This window comes from Canis lupus, chromosome 10, assembly GCF_048164855.1.
Source record: "Canis lupus baileyi chromosome 10, mCanLup2.hap1, whole genome shotgun sequence".
NCBI lineage: Eukaryota > Metazoa > Chordata > Mammalia > Carnivora > Canidae > Canis > Canis lupus.
In genome coordinates, this window is record NC_132847.1 from 36777468 (window position 1) to 36797314 (window position 19847).

The 19847-nt window shown below is 36.7% G+C and overlaps 1 protein-coding gene across 7 annotated transcripts in view; it reads right to left on the reverse strand.

The window, feature by feature from the left end:
- Window positions 1–2024: 2024 nt before the first annotated feature.
- TTC39B (tetratricopeptide repeat domain 39B) overlaps window positions 2025–19847 on the reverse strand; it is a 130354-nt gene continuing 112531 nt past the window's right edge. For 6 of the 7 annotated variants that reach the window (XM_072841410.1, XM_072841406.1, XM_072841407.1 and 3 more), the window contains 3 exons: window positions 14085–14202; window positions 12034–12150; window positions 2025–8933 (listed from right to left, as the gene is read on the reverse strand). In XM_072841410.1, coding sequence (XP_072697511.1) covers window positions 8843–8933; window positions 12034–12150; window positions 14085–14202 — 326 coding nt within the window. In that variant the 3' untranslated portion in view covers window positions 2025–8842. The remainder of the gene's footprint in view (window positions 8934–12033; window positions 12151–14084; window positions 14203–19847) is intronic. The other variant, XR_012037992.1, reaches the window with a different exon arrangement.

Here is a 19847-nt window from a genome sequence, read left to right on the forward strand (position 1 = left end):
AATGTTAGGGAGCCAAATTCCTTTTCCTTTGCCATGGTGATGAATATCATTCCAGATGGTGGAGGTTCCAACGGCCTCCATAATGTGGAACAGGGTGTTCTCTTGACCTAACATGCATATATAACAAGAGCTAGAAGTATTGTTATTTTAAGCTACTGAGATATGGAGGCTGTTACTAAAGCATATCCTAGCCCATTTTGATTAATACAGAAAGTGATTCCAGAGGTTATATTGATGAGTCAATATTGTTTAGTCAATTAAGTCAAAGGAGGTTGGACATGGGAATTAAAGTGATGTCTCAGAAATACCGTGGTGTGGTTATATGATACAGAATTAAATAGACAAAAAATAGACTAAACTTTTTAGAGAACTGTACTGCCAAAGAACTACCTGCCCTGAAAGAGATGGGACTTTCCGTGACAGAATGATCATTTGGCTCGTCATGAGGCAGGAAAAGTTCTGAGAAAGTTGCTCATTTCCTAAGGAGGGCAATTTTCCTGATAACCACTTGAGATGTGAACGAAGAAATCATGGAAAACAAAGCATCTTTCAGCAGGTGAAGCCAGATGCCACAGAGAACAATGAAAAAGAGCAACACTCCCACTGCTTTCTCCAGTTTTTTTTTTTTAATATTTTATTTGTTTATTCATGAGAGGCACAGAGAGAGAGAGAGAGGCGGAGACACAGGCAGAGGGAGAAACAGACTCCATGCAGGAAGCCCGATGTGGGACTCCATCCCAGGTCTCCAGGATCACGCCCCGGGCTGAAGGCGGCGCTAAACCTCTGAGCCACTGGGGCTGCCCTCCAGTTTTTGTTTTTAAACTAGTTCAGGTTGATTTTACTACCACCCAAAGATTTATAACTAATGCAATCCCAAATTTATCAAGCCCCTTATGTCAAAGAACAAAAAAAAAGACAAATGTGAAAGCATAGGTCACACTGGGAGAATCACCGTGGATCCAGCCCAAATGGGAATGTAACAGAGACAAGCCAATTGTTGGCCACACCCATTTCCTCTTTTTTCCCTGAGCTCACAGACTACATTTCTCTGTCTCTTTTGTCATTAGGTGAAGCAAGATGACTGAGCTCTAGCCAATGAACTGTGAACAAATGATATGCACTGCCTCCCTCACACAACTCTCCATGCTTTTTCCCCTTTGGCAGCTTGATGCAAAAGGACAGTGTGACCTTACCAGCCAGGCACTGAAGACAGTAGAGCCACAAGACAAAGAACTTGGGTTGCTGCATCACAACAGGAGAAATCACCCATTGGCAGGAACACCTGCTTTATGGCAGATGTTAGCTTAACCTAACTCATCCAAGGGAGTGGAAGAAAGCATTTTATGCTAGATTACCCATTGGTGGGTCTTATATACCTCCTCTTTTGATCCTCCCTGCAGCTGATGAGGCACTGAAACTATCCCCACTCAACAGAGGACTTATGCAAAGTTCAGAGAAGTTGCTGGGGAAGAGGATTCCAGGGCACTACCTTGCCAAGACCAGCCTCAAATACAGACTTCCTGATTCCCCGAGGCCCATTTTTTCCCACTGTGTTATACTGAATGCTAAAGATTCCACGTTAAACTGAACATATTAGCAACTTATCTAAATCTCTAAACTACTAGGTTATAAAAAGATGAAAGGAAGGTGATCCTCCCTCAAGACAACTTTGTCATCCCATTTATCTCCATTCCTAGTGTTCAGTCAAGAACATGACACAAAGAGAGACCTTTCCATTTGCTGAAAAGGTTTTAAAGTCTTACCAAGAAACAAAAATTTAAGTACACATCACATTAGAGTTAGAGACCAGCAAAAGAGATGTTGGGTACATCTTTTAAGTGTAGACCAACCACAATAAGAGTAATTTCATCAAGTGGAATTTACTTAAATAACATTTTAACAATTCAATTGCACATTGTAGGTAAATGAGCTGTAGCAATATTAGAATTCAGAGTTCTAAGAATACCTGGCAACTTAAACAGGCATCTAATAATGTAATACTGAGGAATGAAAAATAAAGCATGTTGACTTTCAAGATGGGATGTTTTATTTGCACTTAAAAATACAACTTCTAAGATGGCATCTGTTTTCAAAAATGTCTTAAATGTTAAAAATATGCTACAGGAACTGTTGTCTTCATGTTGAAAATGTAGATGTCATATCAGCAATAGCTTACAAATCATAGGTGATAACATTAACACAAAATCAGCAAGCAAATACTCATGGGGAACACAGTTTTTATATTAAAAATATCAGAAGTTCACAGTTTTCTTCTTTCTTTCTGACTTACATTGATAAAATGCTTTTATAGATATAATCTATTTCACTTTCTGGTACCAGATCCAATGCCTATTTGATCAGCAGATGGATGCTACTAACACATTCATCTTACATAGAACTCATACATCTTAAATTTCTAAAAATGTCTTGCTCTGTAAAACTGTGACCACTGGGAATGGAAAAAGATATGAAACTAACTTCAAGTGTAATGAGAAGAGAAAGAGGGAAGATAAAATGTTGGCAATTTTTACTAATAAAACATTGAATTATAAAGTACATTCCACAGGAAACCACACACTGATTTACAAAGTCTATGACCTCTAACTATTTTTGTTTCATCCAAATGAAAGTGAAAAATATACATTTTTGAAGAATTTCAAAATTCACCTACCTGGCAAGGTAAAATTAAAGGTTTTTAGGTAAGCAGATCACAAGACAGGTTTATTTTGTGTTTTAAGGCAAAGCAAAATTTCCCAAGTGAAATATCTACAAAATAAATTTGCTTTAGAAATAAATTTCAGTAATAAAATAATACTTCTCCCTTATTAAATATATATTTTACCTTTACATCTGATTTAGCAACTTGCATCAAAAAATTCAAGAGTTCTATGAATATTTGCAAATAAATACTTAAAACACTAGCATATAAATGCCTCAGCTGGTATTCATTCAGGTGTTTGGATGTCAACAGTTAGCAATGGGGAAAAAATAATAAATAATAAGCTACTTAAAAATTTTCCCCTTAGACAACATGAGAATGTGACATACTGGTTAAGAATGAAGTAATTTTTCTGGATAGCACATATCAGTAGAACATGTGTGTTCTCCTTTTGCAAATCAAAATACCCAACCATACTGTTTTCTTCAGCCATTAAATCAATAGCCTAAGATTCATAATGTTTATCGTAATCTCTCTTTTTGTGTAAACCATTTCTTTAAAAAAACAAATCACTGCATAGAAAGCAACTGTTTACTATGAAGAATAAAATCATTTCAGGTAAAAAGTAAAGTAATTAATGGAAATTGTTTAAATGCATTTACTAACCTGGAAACTTATTTCCAATAAAGATAAGAATGAATTAAAATGTCTGTGTGATTTCCCAAGCAGGGAGTGTCATCCCTTCAAATTGAGGATGATCTTCCAGCATTTCAAAATAACATAATTTCTTTAAAACTGAAATGATAGGCAATATTCTTTAACATATTTATTGGATCCAATTTCTCTGGTTATCAGTTCTGTTACACTGAGACCAACTTTTTTTCCTAAATAATGTCAAACAGACTACCAATAATTAAAACAAATTTACTAGAAAATGTTAAGTAGCAATAAAACAAAAGTGCCCACTGGGATATGCCAGCATCCCGTACATTCATCATTTAAATTGTATTTCTAAGAACTATTGGATTAACACACAAGGTGTATTGTATATTAATATACAAGATTTACTTTATAAAGCTTAGTATTATACTTCAAAGTACCTTGAGATTTCCTATTAAATACCTGATCTGTAGGCATCAGTATGCATTCTTTATTAAATACAGTGAGAGGGCTGTTTTGAATTTTCCATGCAAGGTCATGTTACAGCATTAATGTGCTGATACATTTATAAACTGGACAGAATGGGGGTTGGACTTCCACCAAAGCTGGATCCACCTACCCCTTTGGGATGGATCAGGCCAAGAACCTGCTCAGCCTCTGAATCCACTAAACAGTCTTGCATCATTTCTTTCCGCAATTTTCAAGTCATAAGCAGATTGGAATGGACTTCCACGCCATCAAAATCAGACAAGAATTGCTCCACAGAGAAGGTATTTTCCCCCATGATAAATTCTGATATGTCCTTCCTTACATTTCAATTTCAACAATCTGAAACAACTAAATCTAATAGCAGATATAAAAAAGACAAAGCTATCAACAACGGGAAGCAGGAACAAGGTTTCAAACAAGCAATCTAATATGTAAAGAAAAATATATAAATAACTGGTCTGCAGGAAGGGAGACAATCTGGAGAAGTATCTGCATTCTTTCTGAAAGAACAAAATAAAACATTGTCTACTTCATATTTATAAACTGTTTTTTATCTACCTGCCTATCTGATCTAAAGATGTCTACAGAGAATAAAAATGTCAATTACATGAAGACATATCACTTAAGTATATCATACACATTAAAAATATTAGTAATAGGCAGCAAAAGGCTTAAAATATATAACTTTAAATAAACTATCTGCCAAATTATTCTATAAGTGGGTAACCAGTACCTAATATTCCTTAAATAGTCATACAGGCATAGCTGAGTCATGTCAATGGGCTGAAATTTTCATGAGCTGAAACATTAATGCTTCAACACTGGATGCCAATTCTTCAGAATAATGTTAATCTTAGAAAATATTATTTTAGGGGCACCTGGGTGGCTCAATTAAGCATCTGGCTCTTGATTTCAGCTCAGGTCTTGATCTCAGGTCATGAGTTCAAGCCCCATGTTGGGCATGGAAACTACATATATATATATTTATATATAATATATATATTACACACATATTATTTTAATCATAAAATCTACTAACATCTCAAGGTGAGTCACTCTACAACTCTAATAGTTTGTGTTGTTGCATCTGAAAAGCAAGGAATGTCTATAAAATAAGACTAAAAAATGTTAAAAATAAGGTCTCAGTCTAGTATTTAAGGAGCTCTGGGAGAGTGGAGAAGAATCAAAGATGACCTTGATCATCTGCAGAATAAAATGATGAAATGAAAGTTTATGAGCAGTTGAACAGAAAAAGCAATCCTCAAAGATACATATTTAAACCAGAATTGAAAATGCAACGATGGTGATTGAATGATCATAGTAGACAGCAAGTAAAAGCCAGAACTCTAGGAAACATGCTTTCAGGGGCCCTTACTTTAAATAGAACTGCAGCATGTATAAGTGAGCACTTCCTGACACTAGCAATGTTTCAAGTGCTCGATAGTCCCATGTGGCCAGTGGCCACCATACCAGACAGAGCAGGACTGCAGAGGAAACACCATCCAGAGCCAAGATGGGTAGGGGAGGAGATAATTTCCCAAGATCCATTCCAGGCCCGATGAATCACATAATCTCAGGGCATCTAAACAATCACTAGAGTTTTCACTAACTCATTTTAACTAAATGTATTTGAATTTATGATTTATAAAGATAGAATAGGAGAAAAACAGAAATATGTAAAAAGGGAAATCAACAAAGAATTAGAGTAATGCCAGAAATTTTTCCAGTTAGTCACAAAGACCTTTTCAATTATTATTTTCAGTGTTAAAGGAAGAAAAACTTTAACCAGAAAATATCAATAGACAAAGAATCAATAGATTCATTTTAAAAGAAGGATGAGAAGTAGATTCATAATGGCCAAAGGGACTATTATTGCCTATCATAATGTAACTACGTCTACAGTAGCTTCAAAAGAAGAAATACTCACTTGTCTTTGAAAGCGGGGAAACCTTCTTTATACACATCCAGTGAGTTGAACCCCTCTTCAGTGCTTGCTTCAGTAGTACAGATACTAAAATTGAAGCTCTTATCAAAGACCCATAGAGTGACCTCAAAGTTCAACTGTAAGTTCCCAGGCCAGGTAAGAATGACATCACATAGCTCTGCTAACCTGCTTACTTTGCCAAAGAGGAAGTTATGTTAGATTGCTTCAATGATTAAAAATCTTCCTTGTCGCAGATTAATTTGAAATTCACCTCCCTACAGCTTCTACCCACTTATAGATGAAACAGAATCAATGAGCTTCCTTTGTCTTGAGGCCTTCTTGCATCCAGGAGAGGCACAAAAACATTAAAATATACATCCATGTAAGAGTCAATGTAGTTATTCTTCCATTAATTATCAAGCAGAAATAGTGCCTTTCTTGTTACAGATCCTACAAAGCATAACCTCTACTTGAGTCTTAAATTTATACAGCACTAATCAGAACCCTGGCTCTCCATTTAAAAAAAAAAAGAATGAAAGAAAAATTATACCAAAAACTACACAAATTGCACAAACTGTCAGACACACTGGCAGTCCAAACCCGTCACATATGCCCCTCAAAACATTAGATAAAATATTGTCACTTCAACACTCATTCTTCACAAAGCAGCCTGAATCCAAAGTAATTCCAAAAATGCAATATTAGCTGGTGCCATATGAAACTGGTGCAACCAGGGTATCATGAACAGGCCAGGAAACAGATACTTATTTGTAGCATTAATGATATTACAACAATTAAACAGTCAATGGACAGAGTATCCAAATTACCAGGTAACTATAAAAAGATTAGGAGGTAAAAATGAAAACAAAATAAGAAAAAAATAACAAAGGAAAAAACATTATGATAGCAATTTCCTTTATATTTGTTTGGTAATGCAGATTTAAAACAATATAAAAATAACCACCATAGCTTATATTGTTTTCAAATTTCACCAGAAAGATACGTTTTTACTGACTTTTGCTCTGCCCTGCAGCTTCTCACAAAAACAATATGGGAGTTTATACTTTAAAAAAATAATGCTACCAAAGCTCTTCTAAGGAATTCATAAACTATTTCTCAAATTGTATACAAAATAGTTCTGACACATATTTCACTGCTGATATTTTAATAACAGTTCATTTTATTTCCTCTTGTCTGGACCTAAAATAAAGCTACGTAATTCATATTAATAGCACATAGTGAGAGCTCCCACCATGCTGTCTGAAGGTCTAGTTCTCTAACTCAGGTTGTATTAATCATCTTCCTTTGGAAACATACCCTCAGTATTGGTCAAGAATTAGTACCTTAAAGAAAACAAGACCAAAATTCCTGCTGGGTACCGACTCATGTAGTAGGGAATGAACAGCAAGGAGCAAATTCATAATCTGGGTTATTGTCAGTGCCAAACACAAAAATAAATTTAAAAGTGTTTGAATTTCTGCACTTCTTTCATTTCACATCAGAGACCACACACTCAGCCAAAATTTTTGTGTTGATATTGTAATCAGTGCATAAAAACCCTAATTATTACAGCAACTCATATATTCACATAGCCTTTCGCAGTTTACAAAAAGCTATCTGTGCATTGTCTAACTGAGCCATCACAAGCACCAAGCAGTATGTCACCATCCCCACTGGGGAAACAGAGTCACAGAAAGAACGGATGACTTATTCCACATCAAGGAACTATTGACTACCAGAGGTGAGCTCCAGACTCCCAATCTGAGGCTATTCTGTTTAGCGGCAGAGGTTTCCATGATAGGTTACTCTTCAAAATAGAATAGAAATGGGACCAAACGCTGATTTATGGATCCATGAATGGTTTCTCTTCACCCTGGATGCAATCCTGTCATTAGCCCCAACAATGTACAAATGGGGGGAGTAGGGGTAGGCAGAGACAATTGTAAAATAACACACGCGCTTTGTGGTGATAGTTTGCGTTAAACAGTTGGACACTGCTGAAAATACCTATTACACAGACTCACAGTTATAAAACTGAAAGAGACCTTGAAAAGTCATCTGTTCTTTTTTCCATTTCACAGATGATGAAAATATGCTGATGCAGAGAACGGGGATCTCCCTCAAGGTTACCCCGGCGGCTGCTAAGCAGTAACAGAACAAGGCTTGCTTCCACATTTGGCCCTGATTGTGTTTCCCCGGTAAAGGACTAAGCACAGCCCAGATATTTAGAAGGAACTATCACAGTGCTAGACAGATTAGAAAACTAGATCTCACCAGCATCATGAGTATAAAAATTATTGATATTTTACATTATCATTTAAAGCAGCAGGAACTTTGTTTCCTATAGAAAAAAATAATCAACATTTGCATTTTAGACTTTCATTGCTAAGGTTGAGGATAATTTCTAAAATATGACTTTTTCTTCCCTTTAGATACTTTTTTGAAGTTTGTTATTATAATAGACTTAAGTACATTCAAAAAAAGAATAGTCATTCAAAAATGTTACCATCTTTAAGTTACGTGAAGAATAAAAAAAAAAGAACCCAAAACCTAATAATATTTCATCATCTTTTCTGGATAAAGTTCCCTTCAACCCATTAAGGACATTATCCTGTCCCTATTCACACACACTACCTGTCTTATTCAGGAGACTTCAGGTTATTGTTAATCTATTTTGAATGTAGGTGATTTTTATTTTCCCTCTTAATTAAATTCAAATACTAGCCAAATCTAAAAATGGCCCAACTTATAAGCCATTTGCTACTTAAACATTGATTTCCACATTAAAAAAATAATAATCTAATCAGACTTTATTGTACCTGTGAGTCCTTTAAAATACTTCTTCATTCTCCAAATCTAATATGAAATTATTTTTGGAGAGGCAAAATATAAGAATTTTCTAGATAGTACTGAACATTGAACATCATTTCATATGAAAAAAAACCCACATTTACGCAGACCAACAGTAAACCACAGATAATAGAAAATATTGACAATAAAATTAATTTTTTGTCTCTCGTTCAAAAGATCATTTTCCACTTTAATACAAGGTCTAATCTATAGCAGATGCCATTGCTAACTGAGGCAAAACTCCATCCTTCACATTCTGATCAATCGGAGGAAGTTTTTTTCCAGAGGTGAAGAGCTGCCTGAATTCGGAAGTGTAGTCTGGACTCCATGGAGTAATCTTTGTAGTTGTTTCTAAAGATAATAACAATAAAATTGTAATGTCAAAATTGTTTTGTATCCAAGGGTAATACTATCACCTCCCCTTCTTCTCATCTTTATTCCTTATTTGCTTCCAAACGTGAATAAGCAGCAGATTTGTTAAAATGTAGATTCCGATCCTGTGACTGAAGGAGGGTGGCAATATTCTGTATTTCTAGAAGCTTCCTGGCAGTGATTTGAAAGTCATACTTTGAGTAGCAACTTTCTATTTAATGACCAAACCACTCAAACAGAAAGAAGCTTATGAAGAGGGTTTAACAAATTCTGTAAACTATTCCTAAATAGTTGACCTCCTTTTCTAAACCAAGAATTTTAAGGCAGCCTCACATTAACATGATCAATCACCATTCCTCCTGCAAAGAAATCTTTCTGAAACTCTCATGCAACAACTACAACAAAGAAAAGGATTATGTGGTGACATCAAAGTTACTTACTCCAATTCTCACAGGCAAATTAGCAATGGTTTGGCCAATAATTATTGTGTGACAATGTCAGAAGAGGCCACAGAAATCCATGGATTAATTAAAAACTTTACTTGGATCATCCAAGTTCGCTTCTGTCTGCTAGAATTGTTAAGAATCAGCAGAACAGAATGGCTTTTGACTTTGGGCTCCTGCTTTCATACACTGCCTTGGCCCGTGGATGACCTGTAACCCCTTTCTTTGCAGTAGCAAAGCCTTCTTGTTATAGCTCTTCATTTTCTAAGAGCTGCTCACTGATAACCTGGATAAGGGTTATTATTCACAAGATGTAACTGAACACTTTCCTAAATGTCTGGCCACTAATTTTAGCAACTTTGTGAATCTCCAATTGCAAAAGGGAAAGTACAGACAATTGAAAGTTTTGAAATTACTGGGAAATCTGTTTAAGGTGGCTTCATTAGCACTGGCTTGAGTTAGTGGTGACTTGTGATCACTGATGGTCTTCCTTTCTAGTAGTTAATTGCCAGTCTTTTGTTTTCATCATTATAAATTTGTCTTACTGTGCACTGCTTAGGTAACACCAAGTAGGTCCAAATAATGAATACTTCCAACAACAGTAACAATTGTTCCTAATTTTCCAATAGCTGGATTTGAAGGTACATATAGGGCATCCCGGGTGGCTCAGCGGTTTAGCGCCACCTTCAGCCCAGGGAGTGATCCTGGAGACCTGGGATCGAGTCCCACGTCGGGCTCCCTGCATGGAGCCTGATTCTCCCTCTACCTGTGTGTGTCTGCCTCTTTCTCTCTCTGTGTGTCTCTCATGAATAAATTTTAAAAAAAAATTAAAAAAAAAATGAAGGTACATATATATCAGTTGAAATATGAGTCATTCTCACTTTCAACAAATTAGCTTTAAAAGTGACTCACTCTGATATTACCCTTAAAAAAAAAATAAGCAGCAGCAGCAGCCACCTTTCTCGGCTCCATGAAGCAGCTTCAGGGAGCTTCCTTCCTGTTACTATGCTTTATTCACAGCAAAACATCCTGAAAAGTTACTTAAAGTAGCTGACTCCATCGCCTCCCCTCACTGGTCAAAGTCATTGATGATTGTCATGCTGTCAAGTTGAGCAGCCACTTCCCTGGGCTCACCTTGCCTGACCTCTCAGCAGTCATTGTCACAAATGACCACTCTCTTCTCTTTGAAACACTTTGTTCACTTGGCTTTCCTGGGTGTCTTCCTAACTCACTGGCCACTTCTTCTTAATCTTATGGTTTCATTTCTAAAATGGTGGGATATCCCAAGGCTCTGTACTGGACCTCTTTCTCTAGCTATATTATTTTCCCAGAATGATTTCATCAAGTATCATGGCTTTAAAATATCACTGTCTCTGTGCAGGTGACTTTGAAATGTCCACATTCAGCCTTGATGTTTCCACTGAACTCTGTGCTTGTATATTTGACTGCCAATCCATCATCTCCACATGGACAACTAATAAGCACCTCAAAATCCCATGGTGCTAAACATAAGTATTTTTTTCTCCTTTCCTGGAGCCTACTCTTCTAAGCATACCCCATTTTGATAAAGAGCATCATTTACCACCTAAAGGCTCAACCTCCCAGTTTAGAAGATTCACAGCTGTGGCTTCAGCCAGGAATGCTCCCCACCCAGTCTTCTGTGATTGATCTTCCCAAGACTGATTTTAAATATGCAAATCTCAACTACAAGATCATCTCCTCAAGAAATCTTTCCAGATTCAACCCATTTTAAGGTAATACCCAGGGACTCTTATCATATTATATAAATCTCAGGAAAGCGTATACCATTGCTGGTTTTCCTATTTGTTTGTTTATTTAACATCTCCCTTGAATTAAGCAAGGGGAAATGTTGCCTGTTTATATATAGATGTCTGTCTGGAGCCTTAATAGTGTCTGGCACATAATAAGTGCTCAATGCATACTCACTGAATTTGAATAAATGAACAAACCAATGAATCACTAGGCTTAAAGCCATTATGTCATTCTTTCTCCACTGTAAGAAGTACTCAAGGCAAATAGATCATGGCGTTTAAGTGAGCTGTGATCACAAGTCTGAGAGCCATTGCCTAGTAGAAATGAAAATGCTCTGAAATTACCACAGTGAACAGAAAGAAAAGAGAGCCAGGGAAAGATACAGAGGGCTTCTTCCAATCAGTGGCTCTTCAAGGCAATGAGAGATATAGTTGAATACACCAGGGGGTCAGCAAATTATGACCAAAATATTGGCCAAATCCAGATACACTCATTTATTAACATGTTTTCTATGGCTGCTTTCAACACAATTAGAAGTTGCAATGAGACCTTATACTGTAAAACCAAAAATACTTACTACCTGGCGCTTTACAGAAAACATTTGCTAATCCCAATACAGAAGAGAATAGGTTAGAAATCTGTCATAGAGATGCCTATAATCACAACATTTGTACACAGTCACAGGGTCAGGCATTAAAAAGCTTGGAAATAGCACAACTACAGCAAGAGTCATGAGCATAACATTATTCCTCATTTTTCAATAATGTTTTAACTTCTAAGTATATAATATTAATGCTGTGGTTATACTGGTATCAAAGTTCCTGACTTCATAGCAAGCAGGAAAAGCTGCCATTGTCACTCACCTTGCAGTTTCTAGGGTCTTTATGGCCTTATCAATTTCCCCTTGGCTTTTGTACAAAAAGGCCAATTCAAACAGGGTAAATGGTACCAGGTAGTGGTCATACTTCAGTAGCTTTTCACTGAAAGAGTGAATAAAAAGTGACTAAGTTTTAACAGAACAAGAAACAAATCATTCTTTTTCAACAATATACTTTCCTCATTCCTCAGGAAACAGGTACAGCACTAAGCCTATTATCAGAGAGAACTGTCATTATATAGTCAAGGAATCTAATAAGCTATGGCAATAAATAGCATGTTTTGAATAATTTATCTTCTATTTTATTCCTTAATCTAAACTCAGCACTGAGCATTGTTTACACCTCTTAGGAAGATGAATGCGTGCAGATCTTCAAAGATTAATCCTGGAAAGGACATGGTCATCCTCCTAAAAAAGGACTGTGTTCATGAAATGACTCCATTTAGAAATAAGAACACTATTACTTTATATTGTTAAGTCTCATAAGGCTAAAAAAAAGGTCAATAAGGAAGTGATTAACACTTCTGTTTTCAGCAATATTATGAAGTCTAACCATAAAATATCAAGAAGCAAAGATATTTGTTTTTTGTTTAAATTAGATAATCTTTTTTTAAAGATTTTATTTATTTATTCATGTGAGAGAGAGGGGGGGGGAGAGAGAGAGGGCCAGAGACACAGGCAGAGGAGAAGCAGGCTCCATCCAGGGAGCCCGATGTGGGACTTGATCCCAGGTCTCCAGGAGCAGGCCCTTGGCTGAAGGTGGCGCTAAACCGCTGAGCCACCTGGGCTGCCCAATCAAAGATATTTGTAAAGTAATGCCTTCCAAATGCATAGCTCAGATCACAAGAACATAAGAAAAATTCTCAAACTGAAAATAAAACAAAGCCAGAACTCTAAGTATATGGATGATGTCAAAGCAGTCCTGGGATCTGCTTTGGCCTTAATCAACCAGGGCTTTATATTTCAATGTCCATGCTTATGAAGCCTTGAGTCCACATAAGAGCAGAGACTGAGACCTCTATATAAAGCTGGGGCCATTCTCCAACAGAGAAAGGGTGGATTGGCATAGGAGGACAACAAGGACAGTTGGCTCCTCAGCCTGCACTCCAGGTTAGAAGGGGGAAAATGTATTCCTTGGGAAATTAATAACCAATTGGCCTGTCCTCAAATGAATTGGCAGTTCATATTTATATGGCCCAAATGACCCAAAGACCTCTAAGCAATGACATTAATATGAAAGTAAGCCTGGGCTGAAAAAGCTTTGGGGGCACATGGCAGAAATAAAAACAAAAATCACTTTAGAGAGTCTTCAGTCCTAGCCTCAAAAGTGTCTCAAGATAAAACCTATTGAAGGGGAGCTCACGATCCAAAATTACAGAAAAAAAAAAACAAACAAACAAAATTACAGAACACATGAGCAAACAATTCACTGTAGATTCGATAAACATAACAGCATAGCACAAATGGGTCATACTTTTGATCCTTCTAGAAACACCAGTAAAACTGAACTCAATGTATACTTCTTTTACTAAAAAAGGGTGGTATTAATTTGGGAAATAGACATGGTTTCTTTCCTCTTATAAGGACACCTGTGTTTAGGGTGAAAATAGTGTTTAGGGATGCCTGGGTGGCTCAGTGGTTGAGCATCTGCTTTTGGCTCAGGTCATAATCTCAGGGCCCTGGGATCAAGTCCCGCATCAGGTTCCCCACAGGGAGCCTGCTTCTCCCTCTGCCTATGTCTCTGCCTCTCTCTGTGTCTCTTATAAATAAATAAATATCTAAAAAAAAAAAAAAAAAAAGAAGGAAAACAGTGTTTAGTTTTCATGGAATTCAGTGTTCCCCTTAAACACTAAGTGCAAATGCATAAAGCCATGTTCTACCGAGGCTACAAATTTGCTCTCAAAGGACAAAGAGAGCATTACTGGATTCTCTTCCTGGTAATGTCAAACACTAGCAGCGAGAGAAAACACATGACTTTCTCACAGTAACTCCCTGGGAAGTTACTGCACTCAGCTGGGCTTCCTTGCTGGTCGGTACCTTTGGATGACGTGATTGAAGCAGAGTTCAGCTTGCAAGGGCCGCTGCAGGTTCTTCAGACAGCATCCCTTCAGCAGCTTCACCAAGCACTCATCATCCACAGAGTAGTCACTTATATCTTAAAACCAAACAAACAGAAAGCACACACAAAAGGAAAAACACTTTGAAAAATCCCAAGTTAGAGGGAGAACTAATAGCTATTTAGGTTTCAGAGGGATCACTGAAAAATAAGGAGAATATTTCTAGCATTTGTTAAGCCTTACTTAATAAAACACAATGAAAGTATTTTAAGTTAAAAGAAGAATGAGTTACCACATTTCTACACCATTTTATTAAAGAAGTTCAACTCTCTCCACTTAAAACTCTTCAGGTGCTCATTCTCGGAGTTACGTGACCTTAGATATAACAAGAGGAAATCTAAACTCTGAGGAAAGGAAGAGCTTTATTAATTCTATAAAAGGTAAAGCAGCGAGAAGCAAGAAGGCTGCCTCCTCCTCCTGTGGTTCTGGCATCTAACTGTGCTGGTTTCATGCAGGAGAGGATAACACTTCCATATGGAGAAGCAGATGGCTTCCTACCCATTAAAAATTCAGGAAGTAGGATACCCTTTCCAGATCATTCTGTTTACAACCTATCAATTTTCCCAGGTTATGTTCTTTTGGGGGTAAATTCTTTCATAAAATTAGACAAAATGGTTCTGAAGTACATGCAAGGTACCTAAAACCCTCACAAACTTGCAAGTGCTTGAGACCAATGTAAAGGTTTTTCTTTTACCATGTTTTCCCTTTCAAAAATGACTCTGCCTTCTCCAGCCCAAAGCTATAGAATATTAAACGAAAGGAACCGTATTATGTATGACATCAACCTGACAAAGGTAGCCATTTCACATCTATCACTCTTGAATTTGGGAGCTCGTGCAAGTTACTGCAACAAAGTCATTCCCAAGACAGACTGATAATTTAAACAATTCAGGCTGTGACAGTACAAGGGGTGCAGGGGAGTAAACCAAACCAATGAGGCCTGGGAGTCCTCATATTGAGATCCCCCTGGCTTTCAGTACAAACCTCAGAAATTACCATTAACACATGCTGGGGTTTTGGTTAGTACATTGCTTGCTTATGGGAGGTTAATGATGCTACCTAACCAACTGGAAGGGAATCACTTTATTTCTAGGTGAACACAGCTGATATTCACCTCTCTGGTCTGAGCTCTGATGGTTCATTCACCAAGAAAAATCACAGATATCAACATCTTATGTTTCCTATTACTTAAGGACCATTTTTCAATCCCGTGCCCCCCCCCACACACAAATATATCTATGCTTCTAATCATGGATACTCGCTGACATGTATGTATGTGTATATATACACATACACACACACACACACACACACACACACACACACACATATACACACAAGAAGCAGCATCTTTCCAGGCCTAGAATCAAACCCTGAGGGTCCATCCTGGATGCTGGTTTTAGTATCATTTGTGTGCATTCTAATGAGTTCTGTATTAGCATTTTATGAAGGTTAGTCTTACCATAAACTTCTGGTGCTCAGTGAATGATGGTTTTACTGAGGAACAGACACAGCATTATGGAAAATTAAAGTACCAGTAAAGCCGCACTTAGTGTTTATTTGGATCATGAGTTAAGGATGTGGAAAATTGGCCCCGACGATACCACCTTCCTCCAAACCTTAGCAAAACCATTATTTCCTCTGACCGCAGAGTACTCTGTCAGATGATTATTTTCCCTTAAAATCTGAGTGCTTTATCATGATTCTCAACCTCATGGGTGAGTTCACAGATGCGCATTTCAACACACAATTTCCATTTTACATTCCAAGAAAATTATACAGTAATGCTGCCAAAGCACATTTTCATCATAAAAGATCAGCTTAACTTAATAAAACAGAGGGTAGGCTGATGAAAAAGAAAGTTTGAAGCCCAAACTACAAAAATACCCACAGTGAACTTTTTAGAAACTAGCCGAAATGTACCAAAGGAAAAATTCAAAAACAGGTTTAGAAAATGAAAAGCCATAAAGTAGCATTTTCCCTTTTATGTAACCCTGATTGTGTTTGCTATATTATTTCACAAAGCAAATTAACTGCAACAAAGAATCAGAGAAGAACTGCTGTACTGACTTTTGGCTACATGTTGAATTTAGTTAGATTTCAAACAGAACATTAATGGAATTAGTGGCAGACACTGACTCCAGGCATATTACACTAAGTGTTCTTTTCTTATTAAACTATCTTTCCCTTTGTATCCATAACCGGCCTTTCATAACCACATTGTCAGAGTAGAATACTGACTGGATCTTCTATCATCTTTTACTTTAGAGACATTTGCCAAGGGGAGAAGAAGCAAAAACTCAATTTCCCAAGACTGGGGAGAAAGGGGGTGAAGGTTGAAGTCACGTTGGGTTTACAACTTCATTTCACTTTTTCAGATTTTGGATTTTTTCCCCCGTTGCTCTGAAATAAGAGCTTAAATACTAAAAGGTCATTACTGAGAGGGATGGAGGGAGCAGAGAGGGAAATCTAGTAATTTTCCTGCATAACACAATGGACCTAGAAGATCCTTTATCATAAATTTCATGTACAAAATCTTCAGGAAGGAAAACTTGTTTTTTAAACCCAGAGGGAATGCATACAAAACTAGAAATGTACAAAGTACAGTGCATCTGCCTGTCTGAGCTTTCCCCAGTCCTCCTTGAATATCTCTAAGTCTATCATTTCAACAGATCATTAAAAGAGGAAGGAATTGGGCACCTGGGAGGCTCAATCAGTTAAGCGTCTGCTTTCAGCTCAGGTCATAGTCTCAGGGTCCTGGAATCGAGCCCCACATTGGGCGCCCTGCTCAGCAGAGAGTCTGCTTTTCCCTTTCCCTCTGCTCCTGTTTTCTCTCTCTCTTTCAGTCTCTCTTTCAAATAAATAAATAAATAAATAAATAAATAAATAAATAAATAAATAAAATGTTTTAAGTAAAATAGGAAGGAAGGAATAGAGAGAGTACTCTGGTTTTCTAAACCTCTATTGCATTGTATATACTTAATCTAATACATATAATACTCCTTTACATTTTTCCCCCAACCAATAATGGGACAAAATAAACTTTGAGGTAAAGGCTGAAGAGCCTGCTCAAATAGAGAAAAACCCAGAGGTCCCTCAGGACTTCTTAATATACAAAGGCCCTACTCTCTGGTTATATTAGTCTATAGTACAAAGGATAGACATTCAAACTTCAGAATTTATTCAACTGAACCAAAGTCCTTACATTTGTAGGAAAACACAAGAAACAAGCTGGTCCACTTTTCTGGGGGGAAAAATACTCTACATATGTTTTTATTTAATAAAAAGAGTTTTTCCTTCACCTCCCAGTTTTAACATATCCATTTATTAAAAACATATCCATTTTCCCATTTGGTTTGTGGATACGTGGGTTTTAATTATAGATAATTCCGCTACTGGCAGGAAAAATGTTTTCTCAGTCTATCACAATTCTATATCTAGTATAGAAAATCTAAGAATGTTCAAATGAGCAAGTTAATAAAATGTAGCCAAATTAGTTGAACAAAAATGAATACTAAAATTTGTTTAAAAACCCAAATGGATCTTACAAGGTGCATTTTGTGAAATCTCATTTTTTCAGGTGAACTTTCATGGAGTTTCATTTCATCTAATTTCAAAATGATGTGACTTTATGTTGACTTTACATGCAAATCAAACTGAAATCTTTTTCCTTTTTGAAATTACTTCATGCTGAAAATAGTAAAGATCATCTCATATCCATTAAGATGACTACTACCAAAAAACAACAACAACAAAACCCCAGGATATTACAAATATTGGTGAGGATATAGAGAAATTAGAAGGTTGTGTGCTGCTGGAGAGAATGTAAACTGGTGCAGCCACTACAGAAAACACTGTGGTAATTCCTCAAAAAATTAAAAAAAGAAATGGTACATTATCCAGGAATTCTATTTCTGAGCATATAAGAACTGAAAGCAATTTCAAAAAATATTTACATACCCATGTTCATATTAGTATTATTTGCAATAGCCAAAAAGTAGAAGAAACTTAAATGTGCAACAGTGGATAAATGGAAAAACAAAGTTTTATATCAACAAAGTGATATATACATTCAATGGAATATTATGCTTAAAAAGGGGAAAATTCTCACACATGCTACAACATGGATATACCCCATGGCCATTATGCGAAGTGAATTAAGCCAGTCCCAAAAGGACAAATAATGTAGGATTCCACTCATATGAGCAACCTAAAGGAGTCAAATTCATAGTAACAAAAAGTAGAACTGTGATTGCCAGAGGCAGTGGGGAGAGGGAAATAGCTATTTTTAATGGGTATGGAAAAGTTCTGGAGACTGGTTGCACAACTATGGGAATATACTTAACATTACTGAACTGTACAGTCAAAACTGGGTCACAGGGTAAATGTTGTGTTATATATAGTTTTTACTACAATTAAAAATTAAAAAGAAGGGCACCAGGGTGGCTCAGTTGGTTAAGCGTCTGACTCTTGATCTCAGCTCAGTTCTTGATCTCAGGGTCGTGAGCTCAAGCCCCATACTGGGCTCCACGCTAGGCATGGAGCCTACTTAAAAAAATAAAAGTAGGGACATCTGGGTGGCTCAATGGTTAAGAGTCTACCTTCAGCTCAAGGCGTGATCCTAGATCCCAGGATGGAGTCCCACATTGGGCCTCCTGCATGGAGCCTGCTTCTCCCTCTGCCTATGTCTCTGCTTCTCTCATTCTGTGTCTCTCGTGAACAAATAAATAAAATCTTTAAAAAAAATACAATACAAAAACTTTTAAAAATTAAAAAGATAAAATTGTAAAAAGAATATTAAAGAAGCTTAATACAACTCTATACATAGAAAAACTATGCAGACAATGTAACAATAACGGAACATCTAGGACATACAAAGAAAGTCTAAAATGTCCATATAGTGAGTCTGTAAGTCTGTACTTCTACATACACTCCAACGGTTCTCTGTTAAATAGTAAAAACTTTGGATTTCTCTTTTGGATTACAGTTTATTGAGCCTTTTCATCCACTCGTTTCCCTGGTGCCCAGAAAGCAGAGAGTCCATGAAGATAAATAACTCAATATCTTGGCTACTCTACCTAAGTTCCAACTCATAAAGGGCTGAAGTTTAAAACTTTTCTGTAAGCGGCAGGAATAAGGAGAGAAAGGGAACCATGGTTCTTTTATAAAAATGCTGCCTTTGACATGAGAGAGTGACATTAACTCACTCTCCATCAATCGATAATCTTTACAGGTACCTTTTTTTCAATAGTAAAATAGAATATCCCATTTACCTGATCTTCCTGTGATTACCAGTTTATATTTCTTCCTGTGATTATCAGTTTAACTTGCAGAATGATTATTTGGGAGAACTGGGGTAGGGGGTACCCGTCTGTGGCCTCAGAACATCATTGCTTTTTGTTCTATTGGCTTCTTCTGCTATCCTGCCTGAAACTTTGACCTTATTAGCAAATAAGGCAATTGATTTACTTTCATTCTTTTATATTTCTTTTCCTTATTGGGGGTGAATCTGAAGCTAGAATTATTTCAAATACGGAAAGCAGCCTAAATGCCCAACAATACTAAAAGAGTTGACTAAATTATGATACATTAGCTCCATGGAGTGCTATGAAGCTTTTGAAATTATTATAGGAGCCATTTAACAACAACTTAAAAGGCTATGATAAAAATAGAACTACCATAT